The sequence below is a fragment of the Cylas formicarius genome, unplaced genomic scaffold (assembly GCF_029955315.1).
Source record: "Cylas formicarius isolate icCylForm1 unplaced genomic scaffold, icCylForm1.1 PGA_scaffold_7__23_contigs__length_41026272, whole genome shotgun sequence".
Lineage (NCBI taxonomy): Eukaryota > Metazoa > Arthropoda > Insecta > Coleoptera > Brentidae > Cylas > Cylas formicarius.
In genome coordinates, this window is record NW_026844352.1 from 32,065,387 (window position 1) to 32,083,856 (window position 18,470).

An 18,470-nucleotide genomic window follows, 5' to 3' on the forward strand; every position below is an offset into this window, starting at 1 on the left:
GCGGCACTTTTATTTAACTCCCCTCGCCACTCCCAGGAAAAGGTTTAAAAAACAACACGGTTGTCGAGAGAAACAAAAAAAGAAGTATTCAAAAAGATCCTCGAGACACAATTTGTCTGCCGACGCGCATATAAATCACTTCTAACCTAATTTAATACTTTGGGGTATTTAAAATTGACTAAATATCCAGCCCAGGGTCGACGCGAGAGGGCGGCGACACTGGCGTCTGGGGCATCGACGACGATGACCTGCGTCGTAACAGCAGCTCCCCTTCTTCATCGCCATGCCTGGAGCTCACTGACCGCGCCAGGTTCAACTTCAATCTACAGAACGCAAAAAATTGTACTAAACAGCATGTTACTTTAATCGTACAAGCTAATAACTAATTACCTAATTTAGGATCGAGTGCAGTCTTGGAAAAAAAAACAAGAATAGAAAAGATACCCCGCCCCTTAAATCGGACCGTCTCTAACCTGCTCAGCCTTTCCTCGTCTCTCTTCCTCTTCAAGCTTTCAAAGTCGTCGTCAGCATCGTTGTCCGTCTCTGATCCGATGCTGATGGCGTCCGTAGTGTCTGCTCCACCAGGGGCGGATCTTGAAATGTCGGGGAAGGGATCGTACACGCTGCCGCTCGAACGGCTGCAATACAAAAGTTGTCGCGTCGCTTTGCGTTAACGCGCACGCGTTCTCACCCCCCTGTGAAACTGTTCGCGTGAGGTACGTTGATCGGATTTGAAGGGGGCGGAGGCCCGAACACGGTCATCACGCTGGGACGGGTCTCGGACCGTTGCGACGTGAGGGTCGTTTGTTCGTCCACCTGTTGGCAAAACGACGAATTGGCATACCTCGTGTAATTCGAATGTACCGAAGGCCGAGCAAAATAGGCGTACCCATCGAGTTCAAATGTACCTTGATTTTCGAGAGTCGTATCTATGCGAAACACCCCGTGATCACTGGTTCTACGTATACATACTCTCGACTAGTTGAAACTAACTTAACACGTCGAATCTTGACACGTTAAGTATCTCATCTGTGCGGAGGACTGTGGTAGATTGACAATAACACCGCAAGAACAAAAAATTCCTCTCATTCCTCCTATTTACCTTGCGAAATTTGTATTTTATTTATTATTAGTCATTTAAGCATGCCCGCGTAGTTATTGACAATATTTTTTATATTGCAACTTACAACATATAAGTATTTTTCAGAGCAAAGAGCAGAACAAGTAGGAAAAATTTTAACGGCAAAAACTATATTATTAAAAAAAGGTGGTTTCCCTTTTTAAAAAATGACTTCTGCCAGTTTTTTCAATTTTATTTTAATCGTTTTTTTTTTCAACATTCTGTGTTAATAATAATGGTGGACCCTGTATATGCTTCGCCCGAGTAGTTCAAACGTATAAAAAGAACTTGCCTCCTCAATGACCTCGTCAGTGACCTTCTTGCTGCTACCGCCATAGCGTTCCCGCGGCACTAGGTTGTTCATCTCTTGGACGTCCCCGCCGCCGCTGGGCGGCTCGCCTTTGGTCTCCTCCCTACTGAAGAACCTTTTCAATATACCGGTGACCGATGCCACTCGAGGCATCGAGTCCGGCACCGAGGCGCCGACCAAGCTATTTTTCGAGCCCTTCCTACTTTTGACGCTCTGCTTCGCAGAAAACATGATTGGCCCGCTCTGCATATTATCTACGTAGGCCTGCATACCGTCGATTTTCAGTGACGACGGGGTAATCAGCTCTTGGTCGTCCGATTTGACAGCGATGTTGGCCGTGGACGGCAGAGGGTGAGTATTTCGCATCGATTCCGCTTGAGCGGCCGCCACCGTGTACGGCAACTCCTGCGGGAACACCTCGTCCCAGTACTGATCCTTGACGAGTTCCGGGTGGTCGTGGTGCATCTCGTCCACGATCAGATACGACACCTGGAGATTCCGATCGACCATCCAGTTGACCTGATTAGTATATATCTATTATACATAGGGTCTGTTCCATAAAAATATCTTTTGAAAACTTTAATGGCATGTATCTGGGAGACATGTTTATACAGGGTGTTATTGAAATGAGATCATGTAATTTAAACAATGAATCTCAAATTCGAGCGACGCTAACGGCTAGCGCCTGATTTTCTGGAAAAATTTCTACAAAAATTTAGTATAAAATGCTTGTACCATTTGATCTTTCGGCGGGGTGAAATAATGAAAGCGATCAGCCAGGCAATGAATTTTTAAACGAACATTGCTAATCCCGTAAATTGAAATCCCAACAAATATATTTTTCAGTGTTAGTGTTTACAAGATTTCGGCAACACTAGTTTAATGTATCCAAATATGAAAAAAAAAACTGATTAAGCGATCTTACTAATTTGTCTACCGACACTACTAAGAAGTCCCAGTTAACTGTTAGCATGCAGATTGCAAATTAAATAAATTCAAACTCCAAAAAAGTGGTTTCATTATTTTGCATTTCATTCAAAATTTGGCCACCATACGCCTAAATATGATTAAGCGGCTCACACGACAAATGGTTCTAGATGAATTTTTGCTAACAACCTAGGCACATACAAACATTACTAATATCATAAATTCAAACGACAAAAAATAGTCCAATCAAATACTGAAGAATAAACGCAAACCAAAATAGCGGTACAATGTCGTTCATAATCGCAAATAAATTCTGACTGATTCACAAACTCGCAAACACATTTATTGTTGTGCAAACTGAATGTTCTCTAAACGTATTTGTTTTTTTGGTTCGTCGTTATTTTGTTTTACTTATTGACGATTTGCCCTTTAGGATAGCGCGGCGGATAGCATCTTCACAGTCATTTTAAACCTAATTACGCATATTAATGTTCTGCTGTTATTAAAGATTTGATTACATAACCAAAGATTATTTATTATTCATTATTCAACTAACCAAAAGTGACTGTTTCAAAGGTTCGAAAAAGGGCATTCTATTTATTTTATTTCTTAATGGTTGGGTCAATTTTTTAGAAGCCTTTCAGAACATAGAAATACAAAAATGTAATTTTTTTAAGAAAGAAAGCTTTATTTTAACCAAGGATTCAAAAAATGTCTAAATACACAGGGCGTTCCATTTAAAATAACAAAGTTGATGTTGGAAGGACACTTTTGGGACACTCTGTATCAACAAAATTATGATATTTTAAATCTTGAGGAGTGTCTAAGAAACTTTTTTTCGTATCTTTCCAGATCGTATAGTGGATCGTTTTATTTGGCACACGGTGTACATGTACCGTATCTACATAGTGACATAAACAAACAAATACCTAATAAACAAAGTGAATTTAGAAAACAGAAGAACCAAATACAAAACAATGCCTTTTCCATTTCAAGATATCCGGTAAGTTTGACAATTTTTCTGCTGATCCAGAAATCGTGGATTTTCCGACACCATATTTATCAGCAATAGATCTAACACTTCTCCTAATTCAATTCGATTTATCATTTCAGACAATTGCAGATTTAAAGTAACGTGCTTTATTTTAGACATTTGGCTACTCCTTACTAATTAATTGAAATCACGGAGTTTGTAAGCAAAACATAACCCGCGTCCTAACAACAACACACAAGAACCATAATGTTATTTAGTTTTGTAGACATGAACTATTTGCCGCAAACACGGTCTGATTTTTTCGCAACATTGTCTGACAGATAATCGAATCGTCCTCTTGAACCGGATAACATTACGAAAAATAGCCGTTTCTTGCCCTGAACCGAAGAAAAATTCGATTTGGCTCAGGGTTGAGTTCATATTTACTAATTAGATTATATATTAGTAAAATAACACCCTGTATAAACATTGTCCTTGAATCTGGTTAGTTCTCTCTCTCTCTCACGCACACACGCATACACGCATACACACACACTTACACTTTGTCGCACACACGCATACTTACTCCTTCGTCACTCATTCACACCAAGATTATACCTCGAAGTCGTCGTCGTCGTCACCAAAGGGGTTAATCAGGCTCTCCGCGACCTTCAACCAGCCGACGTAGAAGAAAAACTGCAAGGTGGTAAAAACAGGAAAGTACAGGTCGAACTTGTACTTGCTATTTTGCACCCACTGGTGACCCATCAGGGTCGTTATGAAATAACTGTATACTGCGAGCGTGACCACCTAGGTAGGCGTGAAGCAAAAAAAAAAGTGGTGACAGATGAACCCGCAGCGCTGCGCGCAGGAGTCATTTTGTACCTGCGTGTAAACCAGCGGCACACTAATGTTGTCGTAACTTAGCAACAGCCCGCACTTGCCCCGGAACTTGTTCAGCTCGTCTATAAGAGTTTTCACGGCGAAATCGTCCCTGATCCGCCCCTCCTTCCGCGCCCTTGTTATTATACTAGACGCCCACACGATCGGTAACCTAAAAACCTGTCCACTACAAGTTGCGGACGTTTTTCGGACGCGCGGTGCGTTTCTTGCCAAAAATGTCTTTATCGACGTGCCGCGACGGTAGATAAATGTTAGCAATCAAAACAATTTCGTATTTCGACGCGTAAAAACCACCACATCAATATTGCATTGATTGGGCCCACGTTCATGTCGCGTTTTTTTAGTACCCATTCACTTGAGATGTAAAAATCTGTTGGCGATGACGTCATCTCCAAAAATACCGACATGTTGCGTAACCGTTTACTAAAGGGTCAAGAAAATTGTCAGACGAAAAATTCTACGAAATGCGGGAAATAATTTTAAGGCTAATTTCATTAGAAAACGAATTATCGGCGAGAAAGAATGTCGGAAGTATTGGAAAAACGGTGTTTAAACAGAAGCGGGTAGTAAAATTTTGAATAAATAAAATGAAAGGTGTCCTTAACAACTTGACTGACATATAGGCGTAGTTAAGTAATTTTGCTAATTAAACGCAAACAGTTTAAATGCCGCCAAGGTTTCTTGCGAGAATTGTGGATTACATAGATTGTCACTCAGATTTCGTTTATGACAGAGTTTGTGAGAAGAGATAACAATGATCAACTTTTAAAATTCTGATAATTATCTCACAGAAAAATGAAAATATTTTTACATATAGCCCATGCCATGAATGATTCATTACCTTGTAAAAGTGATGAGTCATCCCTAATTTTATAGTGGCAAAATCACAAAACAAACTGGGAATAAAAACAACTGATGGGAAAAAATGCATATTAGCAGAAAAACCTACCAGTGCTTGGAATATTTGGGAAATTTCCTGTTTAAATCATCCATAATCTCTTTCTCGCTGCGATGAAGCAAGCCAGCATCTACGAAGTGATCCAGAGTAGGAAATCTCTTTTTAACTCTGGGAGAAATCATTGTAAACGTCATTGTTACACAAAGGCACACATATCTCATAATGGTTCTTCTCATTACCCTACCCCGTTCATCCTATGGCCAAAAAAGTAATTTGAGCCCTTCGATCACACAATAAAAGAAAATTTATTACTTGACCATGTACAGTTGCGCTCACAAATACAGCCAGTGGGTCTGGGAATGGTATAGCGGTATACTGATTCCACCATCTTGTCATCACAACAGATACATAGAAACCAAGAACAAAGGACAATGGTATTAAACTACCAAAGTCATAACAGTAACTCACAACAGTCTCGAATAATCTAAAACCGCAAAAATGAGGCCATGAAAATATACAAATTGCAAACCACATTACTCTTGGCCATATTTGTCTAAAACAAAGCGATAGATTATATTTAAACCATAATAAATCAATAAAAAGCAGATCAAATCCATCCATACTAATTTGTAAATGCTGCCTTTCCACCTAAAAACAAAGAAAACATTTTTAAAGCTTTAAACAAGCAAAAATGGATAACCACCTTGCTAAAAGCTTCAAAAAACATCCCAAACCCCTACATGTGGCAACTTCCCCTGTGTATGTTACCGTCATGCTCAACAATACAAGTTCATCTACGGTTTTAAATACACACAACAGTCAGCCACAACAGTTCGAGCGCAACTATTAATTTCCCACGAGAAAGAATCATTTCTATATGGCGGTTCCAGTTTCTTCATGAGTTTTATCGAATTACTTCGTTACGTCCTTAAGGCTTACGGCCACCACAGAATTGTAACTAATGTTACGATATCCTTACGATGTGGTCTTTTTTCCAATTGGAAAAAAAATACTACCAAGGACAAATAAACCTTTTTTCCCATCGAGCAAACCATAGACAAAACTATTATATGAGTATTAATTAACGGCCATAGAATAAAAGGGTAAGTGTGTCTCGTTACCACAGATATTTAAATTTTCATTCCACCAATTTTTAGTATATAATAAACAAAATATTTAGTCGAGCTAAATGAACACCTCCAATTGTCCTAGAACTTAAAAGGAAAACATAAATTCAGGTTGGAGAATGCAAAAACGGCCGTTAATTTACGTGAGATTGGTCACTAACATAGGTTTTAGTGTATTAATATTATGGACGGTTTATCGATAAAATAAAAAAGTCAAACGAACTTCTTGAAGTTAAGTTCGATTTAAATATTTACAACTTATCTTTTCCAAACTATATCACTAGATACGTAGAATCACGATTTTGAAGTCCACCTTTTCCGCCGTGTTACTGGCCTACCTGTATGTAATCTGTCGAACTACTCAACCATTTTCATTTCATTTAAAGTCAAATTTTTGTGTCCAACGGGCGGAAAAATTGAAGAAATGGCCGGAGGTGATCTAGTACGGACCAGATAACTTGTAAAAATTAAAATCGAAGTTCACTTCAAGAACTTTGTTAGATGGTTACAGTTTATGGCTTATTTCCAATTTTTAAAAGATAAGAAATACGAGTAATGCTTTTCAAAATGGATTTTGTGACAAAATCACATTCGATATCACAAGTAGAATGTTATGTTCACTGGAACCTAAAATGAAACTTAAAGCGTTTCCAGATATGTTCAATTAACTAGACGATTTATCATGTTAGCTAAGCTGCAAAGTACAAGCTCCACTAATACTATAAACCTGCTGAGGATCAGCAGACTGATAAAATTTTGCCCATTTCTTATTTAATAGCAATAGAGGGTCCAATTCTTGAGATTTTATTAAATATTTCTTGACGTAAGCTCTCTTTCAGTTTCCTACTGATTGATACAAAATTGGAATCAGTCTCAAAATATTACCCTAAACATTGTGAAACATTTAAATAATGGACAGTATGTGTAATGAAGTAAGATATCGATTTAGACTATAGGAAGCATTTCACGAAACTAAGTGGTCAATTTAGACCAATTTGTGACAAATTTACAGTCTTTGTAATATAATAAGATACTGACTTAGGCTAAACTAACTTATAGAAAGAATTTCATGAAACTAGTTGCCAATTTAGACCAAATATAAATATTTTCCCCGAGATAGCCTATTTAGAACTGCTTGTGGCAAATTCACCGCCTGTGTAATAAAGTAAGATTCTGATTTAAAGTTCTGGTAAAGTTACATATTAATGTATTCATTGCCTATGTTTACTATATATCTTATATTACTACTATATATATTGGCGTGACTTCATGAAAAAAAAAATTCTAGTTTTTTATAACCTCCAAGTTGTAAAAGATTCTATATTTTGTTTTAAATTGCATTTATTCACCTATTTTCCTATATGATGATACACAAAAAAAGTGCCATTGATTATGTCACCCGCCAAATTTTTCATTGCGGTGTCTGATAATGTATTTGATAGTAATAGATTTAATTTGACCAATGTTTAAACATTTACAGAATCCGCTGACGATCCAGATCCGGGTAATTGTATAAACGATGTTTATTTAGTTTGATACTGTAAAGTTGTTGGCTAAACGTTACCCACATCTTACCCACAAGCCGAATTCCATGAGATAAGTAGTTGATCAACTTGTTACAAATTTACAGTCTTACTTATAGGAAGAATTTGTAACAAATTTAAAGCCTGTGTAATAAAGTAAGATGCCAGTTTAGACTATCTTACCTGTAGGAAGAATTCCATGAGACAATTGGCTCATTCAGACTAACTTGTGACAAATATACAGCCTGTGCTGCTATTGAAAGGATTTTATGAGAACAGTGGCCAAATTAGGCCGACTTGTGACAAATGTACAATAATGTTGGATGACAATTTAGACTATCTTAGTTAAAGGAAGAATTTTATGAAAAAACTGCTCACATCCTAATAAAAAAAATATACAGTTTGTTACAAATTCACAGACTCTGTAATAAAGCAAGATGCCAATTTAGACTGGTACTTATAGGAAGAATTTCCTGAGACAAGTGGCTGACTTAGACCAACTTCTGGCGAGCTCACAACCTACGCAAAGGTAAGATGCTGATGTAGGCAGTCTCCTCTTGTGACTTGTGACAAAAACAGGTTCTTTACGTAATTTTTAAATTTTTTGACAAGGGTTGCACCTCCCTATGATATTGTTTTCCTTCAACATCTTAACTCATTGATCCACTTTTCTAACTCCTCTAATCTAAGAACTTGATCATTCTCTGAGCCACCAAAATGATTTACGCTTAGTTAAACATAATTGGTAGGTTAGGTTGACAGATGATATACTCGCAGGCGTATAACAGGCCGGAAAAGCTTTTATTGGACTTTAAAATCGTGATCTTCCATGGCGAATTTCGGTACTAGAGAGCGATCTATTTCGGAAAATATACCTTGTAAAAATTAAAATACAACTTGGCCTCATGAAGTAGTTCATATTTTTTACAATTTTATATTCTTTGGTTTATCAATTTTTTCTCTGGTCCGATGTTACGCGTTCGGTTTGCGCGCCATGTTCACGCAGACGTTGGCGCCATCTAGCTTGACTGCTGATTTTGGTTGCCGATCAAACTCCGTCATTTGGTTTTTAACAAAAAGAACTACCGATATTGCAATCAATTCTGTGTTCTCGACGAACTGCCGAAAAACTAATCGTTTAGCAGGCAGATTTACAGCGACCGTGTGCGAATACGCGAAATCGTGTGGCAAATGACGCATCAACGTAGAACATTGCTTGCATAAAGGCAAGCGTGCATCAGTTCAAATGTAGTGCTACGATTTTTTCGAGTTGTGTAATTTAGTGTTGCTTTCAACATGGAAAGCAAGAACTCCACTAGCGAAAGCAAACCGAATAAAAACGTAGAAACGGACGACGTGGGAAAGGAAAGTGAACATTATGAGAAGGCCAAACCAGGGAGTACCAACAATGGCTTGGCGTCTGCTGAAACCAAAGAAATCGACGAACCGGTGGAAAATAATAAGGGTATCGAACAGGTAAATCATGTAGAGAACAAAACGCGAGGAGTTAAACGAAAAGCGACAGATTCCGAGGTTCGCTCAAAGAATGAAACTGGCAACCAAACGCATAGTTCTGAGCACGTAGAGAACCGCAAAGAGCACCAGAGCAGCGAAAATTTAAATGATAGCGCTAACGACAGTAAAGGTTTGTAAGGAATGTTGTCTTTTTGTAGATAGGGATGTCACAGTAACTTACATAAAGTTACATATTAATGCATTCATTGCCTATAAATGATTATGAGTCTACTATATATCTGATATTACTACTAGATATCTATATATTTCTTGCTGTTTGCATGGTATTAGCGTGGCTTCATGAAAAAAAAATTCTGGTTTTTTTCATAACCTCAAAGTTGTAAAAGATTCTGTATTTTGTTTTAAATTGCATTCATTCACCTATTTTCCTATATGCTGTTTGCATGGTATTGGCGTGGCTTCATGAAAAAAAAATTCTGGTTTTTTCATAACCTCAAAGTTGTAAAAGATTGTGTATTTTGTTTTAAATTGCATTTATTCACCTATTTTCCTATATGATGATACACAAAAAAAAAGTGCCATTGATTATGTCACCCGCCAAATTTTTCATTGCGGTGTCTCATTGATAATGTATTTGATGGTAATAAATTTAATCTGACCAATGTTTAAACATTTACAGAATCCACTGACGATCCAGATCTGGGTAATTGTACGAACGATGAGTCCGGTGATGATTTTGCTGGTTTTGCAGGTTAGGAATCATCCACATTTATTTAATTTTATACTGTAAAGTTGTTGGCCAAACGTTAAGGGCTTATATTAAAAAATCATTTTATTCCAAAATGAATGGCAATACTCCTTTGGCTACTTTGTTTAGATTTTGCTATTTATGTTAATCAGGGACTGATTCCCTCAAATCCTGTACTGTCAAATTGAAAAATGATCTTAGCTTCTTATTCTTTGGTATTTTTTTTTATTTTAGGAAAAAATGTTTTTACTAATATTTTGAAATTAGACCTCAATATTTTAACCACCACCATCTTAAAATAGAGATGAGTTTATGTAAACAATTTGTTCATTTTTAAAATACAGGTTACATCGTTTTACATTACATTAAAAACAAAATGGCATAAAATGAACACAAATATAATGAATAATATAAGATTAGGTTTGGTGTCAAAATACTAAGAACAACCTAGTATATTTATATAATATATATCCTACATATATTCAAAATAAATCATATATTTAATAATTGCAGTCTAAATTTGTTATAGAAAATACATAATAATATCTATTAGAAATACTAATTCACTTCCAATTTCATTTGCTTTAATTGAGCTGTCAGCTGGGCGTTTCTTTCAACATTTGTGCTTCAGTTGAAATTACCATCTATCTAACAGAGCTCATCTGTTGACTTTTCTATAGAAGAAATAATATGAGTTAGATCAGTCATCAATGTTCCCATCTTTGTTTTTTTTTTTTTTTCATTTTTATATTCAGGATTTTCTGATTGAAAGAGATCGGAAACCTTCATTGGCTCTTATAATTCTTGATTTGAGTTGGTCATACATGAACAGAGGAATCCCATGCGAGCACAAAGCGGATTAAATCGAACCAGTGCAAAAACGATGTTCACCTGTACAGGGTTACAAAGCTGAACTGATGGTTTTTTGAAAATATGTGTTTTCAAAAGCTACTAAATAATTCAATCAAATTACTGCAATTTTTACGCATTGGCGGCTAATTTAGGTTTGGGTGAATGAGAGAAAATGGGAAATTTTTTTACCTTGACTTTGGTTCAAAAATTTTGGGTGACCGTAAGGTACCAGAAGTGTACTTCATTTGTGTGAATGTGATTGGTCAGATTTACAAAATTTGTAGTCCAATTTTCATATTTTTAAATAAAATGATCTGGATTTTTATGAATGCGAATGAAAATATTGTGGGCCTAATTTTTGGAGACTTTGGGACAATTGCTCCCATTAAGTTTAGTCACTTGCTAAAGGAGCCCCGTATATTATTTTATCGCCACAGTCTAAATTTTTATGACTTAGACAAATTGAAAAACAAAAATAACAATTTAATATCTATAGCCGACCAAACGCCGAAAACGGTGTCGGAAACCGACACGATGGGTAAGGGGAAACGGGCTCGCATTCCCAACAAAAGGTACAGCGACATCGCGATGTCAAGCGTTAGAAAATCGTTGGGGTCTTCGGTTAAAAGTCTCGACCTCGACATGGAAGACATCCTCATCAAAGAAGAACCAACGGATTCGCCAATTGGCAGCCCGTCCTTGCAATCGTCGAAAAGGCAGCAGCAACGCCAGTCGTCGACACCGACTATAAACTTACAGGATCCAAAATACCTGAAACCCTTCAAGTACGGTTGGAAACGGGAACTGGTGTGGCGTTCGACCAGTACCAGTTTGAAACCGCTGGGAGATATTTATTATTACACACCGACCGGAAAAAAGGTTCGCTCCTTTCGGGAACTGGCGGATCACTTAAACAATCGCAATTTGACCGTTGAGAATTTTTCATTCTGCAAAGAACCGTTGGGCGTGGAGGATCCTGAAAAGGAAATGATCCGCAATGCGAAAATCAAGTCCGAGTCGGGGAGAGACTCGCCCGTACCGCCTAAGAGGACGGAGCTTTTTAAGAAGGCGAAAAAGTCGATTCTGGCCAAGGCTGAGCCCGCCCCCAAGGTAGTGGAAGGTGGTGTCGCGGCCAAAAGGAAGGTGGACCCACTGCCCAAAGCTGCTAGGCCTGCGAAGAAGGTAAGTGGTGGAAGACACAAAAGTTTAAAAAAAGCAAGCTTAGTAGCTAGGCTTCGGCCGTTTTACCCCGAATGACATGACAAAGTTTGCGCTAAGATGAATTTTAAATGTTTTTATTCTATTTTATTTTTGTTCAAAGTTTACGCCATCGGTGGTTAGTTTTGCTTTAAGTTCTTATGATCTCAGTTTTTCCGTTCTTTGGACAATTATTTGTTTATTAAAATTTTTCTTTAGTAACGTTTTTCTTTTTAAGTTTAAAATGTTGAAATATTTACAGCATTACCAAAAAGATGGGATTTTATTTTTGTAGAAGAGTGAAATTTTTAATAAACAGACTAGGGATCACCCCCCCCCCCCCCGTGTTGACGTGATTTCTAACCTGACGCCGCGGGTATATTTTAGATTAAACTGTCACCCAAGAGGGGCAAAACGCCGTTATCGAAAAAGGCGAAAGCCTCGCCCGCCGCGCCGGCGTTGGACGATTCTGCGGACGCCGACGCGACTCCTACGAAAGCCGTCGTTAGCAGCACCGCCGTCAAATCCAAGTAAGTTCCCCCAATTGCAGGTTTCTCGCGGCGGTCAAATTTTGTCTCGTGTCGCTCCACCCCACCACCCCTTACCCGGTTGACTTATATATAATTCGTTCGCGGTCCCTCCCTGTAACTTAAAAATCGTAAACGTATTGGACGGAAGATTACGCAACCATGGTTAATGTGTTCTGTTTTTCCGCCGCCCCCTCCCGCCCCGTCCGCGCTCCCCCATCCCCCGCAGCAACAACAGCAGCAGCAGCAAACCCTGTCAGCCGTGTTCCATCAGGTGCGAAGGGGTGCAGGGCCTCGTGCCGACCCTGCAGTGCCGCCTCTGCCTCTGCCTGTACCACCACGAGTGTGTGGGACTCACGCCTCATCTGTCACTTCCCTACGTCTGCAAGGTATGCGCGCGCGCATTCTTCCGTCGAGTAGGTCGAATGTCCACCCCTCTCTCTCCGGCAGAATTGTCACATCGAGCAAGGCCAGAAACCGAACCAGTCGACGACCATAGTGGCGCCGCCGCCTCTCACCCCGATAAACTCATTAAAACCGACGGGAGCGCCGCCCCGTCCGGGACCGATGCCGAAATTGCAGCGGATTCCACGGGCGGACGACGTCGCGGCGGCGACGGCCGAGCCGTTGCTGCCCGAAATGCCGAAACTGACGCCCCGACCTGCGGATCCACTCCCGGTGGCGTCGGAGGCGGCCGTCGCGAAGTCGTCCCTCGTCGGGTCGGTGACAACGTGGTTACCGCAAAACGTGAAAATCGTAAACGGGGCGGAGCCCGCGGAGGCACCGAGGCCTCAGTATCTCGAGTTTATGGGGGGCCGCAAGTTTCTTGTCATACCAAAACACAACTACATGTCGGTGTCGTCGAATATGGCGGCGCGAACAGCGGAAGGGGAGAGACCTGCGGCCGCCGCCCCTGAGCTGCCGGACGCGGCCGACGCCGAGCAGTTTTCGTTGGACGTCAAAGTGGAGCCGACGTCGCCGTCGAAACCCGAGAGCTCCCAGAGCGAGGAGGCGATGGACGCGGCTAAATCTGACGCCCCTCCTCCGAATATAGAGTGAGTGTATATTTATTTATTTTTTTGTGCGCGCGGGTATCTTAATTTTTCATTTACGTTTTTGCAGGAACCTTACACCTCCTCCCTGTCCTCCTCCCTCGAGTTGCTCTCTTGCGTAATCTCTTCCAATACATTTTTTTTCCGCGACAGGGTAGTTCGAATGTAGCTTGGCGCTTTTCAATCCGTTATCCGTACTTCGGGTCGCGGAGGATGGGTAGTTCTAACGCGCCTTTTGAAATTTTCTATTTACGTCGCACCATGACGGTAATTCGAAGGCCGACACCTTCCTTTAATTGCGGAGTAGTTCAAATGTACCTTGCGGTGGTGGTCGTATTTCATTGGCGTTTTGCGGTATCCCATGTGCGTGCCAGGTGAATCTGAATAATTGCGGTCGAGATAAATTGATAGAAAATTCTCAATTAATTATTCACTTAATTCTGGAAAATTAGAGGTAGTACGATCTCTTATGGCGGTGGGTAGTGATATTTTTTGTGTGCATTTTAAAGGTGGGTTTGGATTGATGACATTGCGCATCCAATGTTGATAATTACTGTTGGGACAGACGCATAGTTCAAATCTCAAATCAAAAAGTTAGTTTTAGTAAATTTTGGAGTAGTTCAAATGCACCCCGCGCGACTAGTCTTCTACGTTAATCATTAACACTAACTGTTGGCATTCCGCGTTATATTGCTCGCGAACGCAACCAGTAAGAACGAATAGGTCAAATGCGCCACCCTTACCGCGTTAACTAGATTTCGACGTTCTAGGCGCGCGTCGCGTCCTACACGAGACCGGGGGCTTTTATTCACGTCTCGCTTGTTGCAGAACGTCGATGAACGCTTCTTCTTGCTCGCCGTCGCTCGCGAAAACCACTAAACGTAACTTCAAACTGAGAAGCATCACCGGCGGTGGGTCCTCCACTACCGACGACAAAAACGAGGCAAAGTTCATGGAAAACTACCTGCAGAACCTGTCATTTGGATACAACACACTGCTATATGTATTCCAGTACCTGAAGGTCCAGGACTTGCTGCGTGCGGGATGCGTGTGCACTATGTGGCGCGACATAGCGAGCCACCCTGTCTTGTGGCGCACCGTGCGCATGAAAAATTCACAGGTGCACAGTTTCGAAGGTCTGGCCAACACCCTTAAGAAACACGGTACCGTGCACCTGGACTTGCGAAAAATGTTGCTGCCCAGCGCGGGTGACGATGTGTGGACCGAATTTTCGGACGCTATTGAGCGTGTCGACACGCTGCGCAAGATCGAGCTGTGCCGATGTCCAGCGGGCGTCGTGGAACGCCTACCGGTCACGAATCCGGACCTGGAGGTCATCAACGCGGTCACGATCAAGTGCGAGTCGATGGATTTCACATCGCTCAAAAACTTGACCAGGATCAGGGAATTGAGGCTCAAGTCGACAACGGGACTGAGCGTAAACTCCATCGACGCCCTTAAGGAGCTAAAAACGCTAAAGATCTTGTCGCTGACGTCGGTTGTCGACCTGCACAAGCTAGACGTGAACGTCATCGCCGAACTGACGGAGCTCGAGTCGTTGGACCTGGGCGAGTGTACTGATTTCCCAAAGAATTTTGGTCAGGATGTGATTAGCAAGCTCGAGCATCTTGAAAAGCTCCGTCTAGAAAAGGGCCAGGGTAATTGTCACACGTTCGAAATTTTCGACGCGGTGCGCAAGATGAAGAAGCTCGAGCAACTCGAGTTGGTCAATTTTGATGTGAAGACCGGCTTCGATAAAGCCCTCGGTGGGTGCCACAACATAAAGAAGCTGATGATTATCCCGACGTATATTTCGCAAAGCGCGACCACAAATAATATGGTGCTTGCGGGCGTACTGCGATTGCGAGGTGAGTAATTAATAGTAGATCAAATGTAGCGTTAAGAAAAATGCGGAGATAAGCATTGCTCAGACGGCTCCAGAATTTTGGATATCTTACTGTTACCAATTTTTGTCGGGCTCGCTTTTAGAGTTCGCAGATGGCGTCCGTTTCTTCAAAACGGTAGACAAAATTTTTCACACACGCCCAACTAAAAGACAAAAATCATTCATAAATTTACTATTGTTGCGATGCAAACATAGGCATTTAGGCAAGGGACGAGTGAGGAGTGTTGCCTAAATAGGGAAACCTACATTAGATAATACTAAGTGCAAATACACAAAACAAGAAAAGAAAAGTACACCGCATGAAACACGTCCTCAATTTGTTTACGTAGACATAAAATGACATTTCAAACCGCCAAGTTCATTGCGAACTTCACAGTAGTGCGGAATTTTTGCTATCAGTCTTTGTAACATCAATATCCAAAAACAGCTCTTAACTTTGAAAAACTAATTTTTTTCGTAAAAAAAGTCCGCACGAGATTAAAAGCTGGTGTAATCGGTTATTGGTTTATTGGTTAATATGCAGTTAAATTTCTAATTTACTTGTGCTTTGGGATATATAAAAATATTCTGTTTGGTGTATCAGTAAAAAAACCTCAGCGATGTCCAGCACTGGCAATCTTGTCTCAGCCTATCAAGATATTTGCATCACGTTAAAATTAAAACGATGCCCTTGATTACATTATTTATGAAATTTTTCACTCAAAATTCAACATCATAAAGCAGTTCAAATCTACATTTTTTATTTTGTATTTTTGGAACTGTTTAGTGCCGTTTGGTTGCCGTTAGTGCCGTGAGTTGTTCACGCCTACGTCAAGTTTTGTTACAAATCGCTTACGCTTCAGATTTGTAGGTCGCGGTAATGCTTTCTTGTCAATGCTAAAACGGTTTCCAGGTAGCCTGTGCCACTTCGTGTGGGGCGTGACGCTTGAACTGTTGCGGGTTACGGAACTGTTCGTCGACCAGTGCGAAGAGCCCAAGGACAAAAAAGACAAGAGACCTACCGGAAACGGGGATAGCATACCGGTCCTCAAGCCGGTACCCGACCTGACCCATACGGACGTCATCGAGACCGCGTGCAACCCGCCGCAGGTCGAAATCTTGCCTCTGCCCAATCTGCAGAAATTGCTGCTGAACAGTTTACCGACGACGCGTGTCAAGATACTGAAGATACCCTTCCACGCCACCTGGAGGCAAACGCTCACAGATTCGGTGTAAAATAAGGGGGCGGGGTGAGAAGGCTACCGCGAGAGTTTTGGGGCAGATGACGAGAGAGAAAGAGATGTATATTTAATTTTTTTTTTTTTTTTTAGTGAACAGTCCCATTTTTGTAGCGCTTAAGTCTAAATATATTTCGGTTTTTGGTCCGCTCGGATTCCGGTGCTCTCCTCCCCCGGAAGGGTCGGCGCCGCCGCAGACCCTAACACGCGCACACGCACGTGCTTTTTGTTTTTTTAACTGTACAGTTTACTTTTTTATTAGATATTTTAGTTATAATATCTACCTGGTCTTTTTCAAGATATTTATATATATAGTTCTCACCTCCCCCCAAATAGATCAAGAATAAAACACGTTTTACAAGGCTCGTTTTATTTGGCTTCTCGCTTCCCTCCTCTAACATACTTTCCTTTGCTGATCATTCAGTTTTTCGTGTTTAAAAAAAAAGCACTCAAGATCCATATTTTCCATGAGTTATAACACTACAGATAAACTTAGGCCTGTCCAACATTGCCACATGTATCTTAAATTGATGAAAAATCGGTTATCACAGATTCCACAAAACGCTTTTCTAAACATAGATACTTGATTGTAACGATTTAAAGCAGCACAGTAGTTAACTCTAACAAAAGTAATCGGTTTGTCTGTATAAATTGATCCTTTGAGTTTAATCCAAACAGAGCCCTTGGATAAATAACAAAAATGACGTAGGTACGGGCTTTAACTTATAAATAGAAATGAAATAATTTTATTCGAAATTTGGGAAATGTGGCATTTGGCCCGACCCCAGCGAATACTTAAATGAATAGCTGAAGAAGTTTATCAACGCGTTGAATACTATTACTTTTTCTAGGACCATTGATTTTTGTATGCACACTTCGCTCGCAACATTGTTGGGAACATTAGAAAAAATGGTAAGTCCCAATATCAAAAGTTACCAAAAACTTCAAGATTTAAGATAAAGAACACCTTGACCTACCTTTGGTTTGTTAATTACTTCTAATGGCCACAACTAGATAAGGTCATTCGGTCAGCTTACAACAAGAAGGATGCTTTCATAAATAAAGGTTCTGAAAAGTTCCATCATCATCAAAAAAACGACCGATTCATCTAATGGCTCCATACGTCACATCTGATCCTATCTGGCCTAGATACCAGCGTGAATACAAGAAATTCGCAAACTGAACGCATACAAATCCATAGACATCCACACAAAACTAGGCACTACACCTCTAACAATTCAAGTAAAAGATGTACTGAACAAAATTATTTCAAACGACACAATTTTTTTACCGATTTCTAACTTTTTGGAATCGGGCTGGAAAAAACGTCCGCCCTGTGCAACGTTTCCCTCGACTTCCCCTGACCTACCTCTAGTTATCGCTTCGACCCAAAATAACAAACTTTTGATTCAGTTACGTTTCAAAGCGATTATAAATTCACTTGCGGGCGCAGTCGACTGACCAAAGGTTAGCGGCGAACAGGGGGCAAATTAAACCTACCCGCACCGTCTAAAAAAGGTATTTTCACATTCACATTCGTAACATACCAATTAACTTATCACAACGGCAGAGATCAGGATGGAAAAAATGTAGGCAACCAACTACGCGTTTACGTATTTACGCTAGCGAAAGAATCGTACAACAGACAACACCGAAGCCGCTCGTCTCAACCCTGTCATGCCCGTGCGCGAAGTTTCGCCCAGTCCGACCCCTC

General features: G+C 40.5%; 2 protein-coding genes and 1 long non-coding RNA gene across 4 annotated transcripts; 1 reads left to right on the top strand and 2 right to left on the bottom strand.

The window, feature by feature from the left end:
- Window positions 1-17: 17 nt before the first annotated feature.
- Window positions 18-6,171, bottom strand: LOC132704352 (bestrophin-2). Of its 2 annotated transcripts, XM_060674299.1 has the most exons (11): window positions 5,835-6,171; window positions 5,669-5,779; window positions 5,444-5,615; window positions 5,183-5,385; window positions 4,216-4,384; window positions 3,949-4,140; window positions 1,413-1,949; window positions 692-816; window positions 474-638; window positions 391-412; window positions 190-323 (listed from the first exon to the last, which is right to left on the bottom strand). In XM_060674299.1, exons 1-10 carry the CDS (start codon window positions 5,903-5,905, stop codon window positions 391-393), a joined length of 1,767 nt encoding a protein of 588 aa, XP_060530282.1. In that variant the 5' UTR covers window positions 5,906-6,171; the 3' UTR covers window positions 190-323. The 2 variants fall into 2 exon arrangements, with proteins under 2 accessions (XP_060530281.1, XP_060530282.1); XM_060674298.1 differs by lacking the exon at window positions 391-412 and having other exon boundaries at window positions 18-323; window positions 5,835-6,169.
- Window positions 6,172-8,761: 2,590 nt separating this feature from the next.
- On the top strand, window positions 8,762-17,130 carry LOC132704344 (uncharacterized). Its single transcript, XM_060674286.1, has 8 exons — window positions 8,762-9,426; window positions 9,937-10,008; window positions 11,354-12,039; window positions 12,442-12,584; window positions 12,811-12,970; window positions 13,032-13,636; window positions 14,462-15,501; window positions 16,432-17,130. The coding sequence occupies exons 1-8, from the start codon at window positions 9,078-9,080 to the stop codon at window positions 16,752-16,754; spliced, it is 3,378 nt and encodes a 1,125-aa protein (XP_060530269.1). The 5' UTR covers window positions 8,762-9,077; the 3' UTR covers window positions 16,755-17,130.
- A 10-nt stretch (window positions 17,131-17,140) lies between these two features.
- Window positions 17,141-18,457, bottom strand: LOC132704346 (uncharacterized). Its single transcript, XR_009619274.1, has 3 exons — window positions 18,319-18,457; window positions 17,734-18,265; window positions 17,141-17,277 (listed from the first exon to the last, which is right to left on the bottom strand). It is a non-coding gene; the product is annotated as an uncharacterized LOC132704346 (long non-coding RNA).
- Window positions 18,458-18,470: the final 13 nt, after the last annotated feature.

Bases quoted from the DNA above. Each gene is read 5' to 3' on its own strand.
- LOC132704352 (XM_060674298.1), bottom strand. From the start codon at position 5,905: ATGACGGTAACATACACAGGGGAAGTTGCCACATGTAGGGGTTTGGGA. The intron at 5,616-5,668 runs GTAATGTGGTTT...TTGCGGTTTTAG, and splicing joins TTAGACAAATATGGCCAAGA to ATTATTCGAGACTGTTGTGA. The intron at 817-1,412 runs GCAAGTTCTTTT...TTTTGCCAACAG, and splicing joins CTGACGAGGTCATTGAGGAG to GTGGACGAACAAACGACCCT.
- LOC132704344 (XM_060674286.1), top strand. From the start codon at position 9,078: ATGGAAAGCAAGAACTCCACTAGCGAAAGCAAACCGAATAAAAACGTA. The intron at 9,427-9,936 runs GTTTGTAAGGAA...AAACATTTACAG, and splicing joins TAGCGCTAACGACAGTAAAG to AATCCACTGACGATCCAGAT. The intron at 15,502-16,431 runs GTGAGTAATTAA...AACGGTTTCCAG, and splicing joins GGGCGTACTGCGATTGCGAG to GTAGCCTGTGCCACTTCGTG.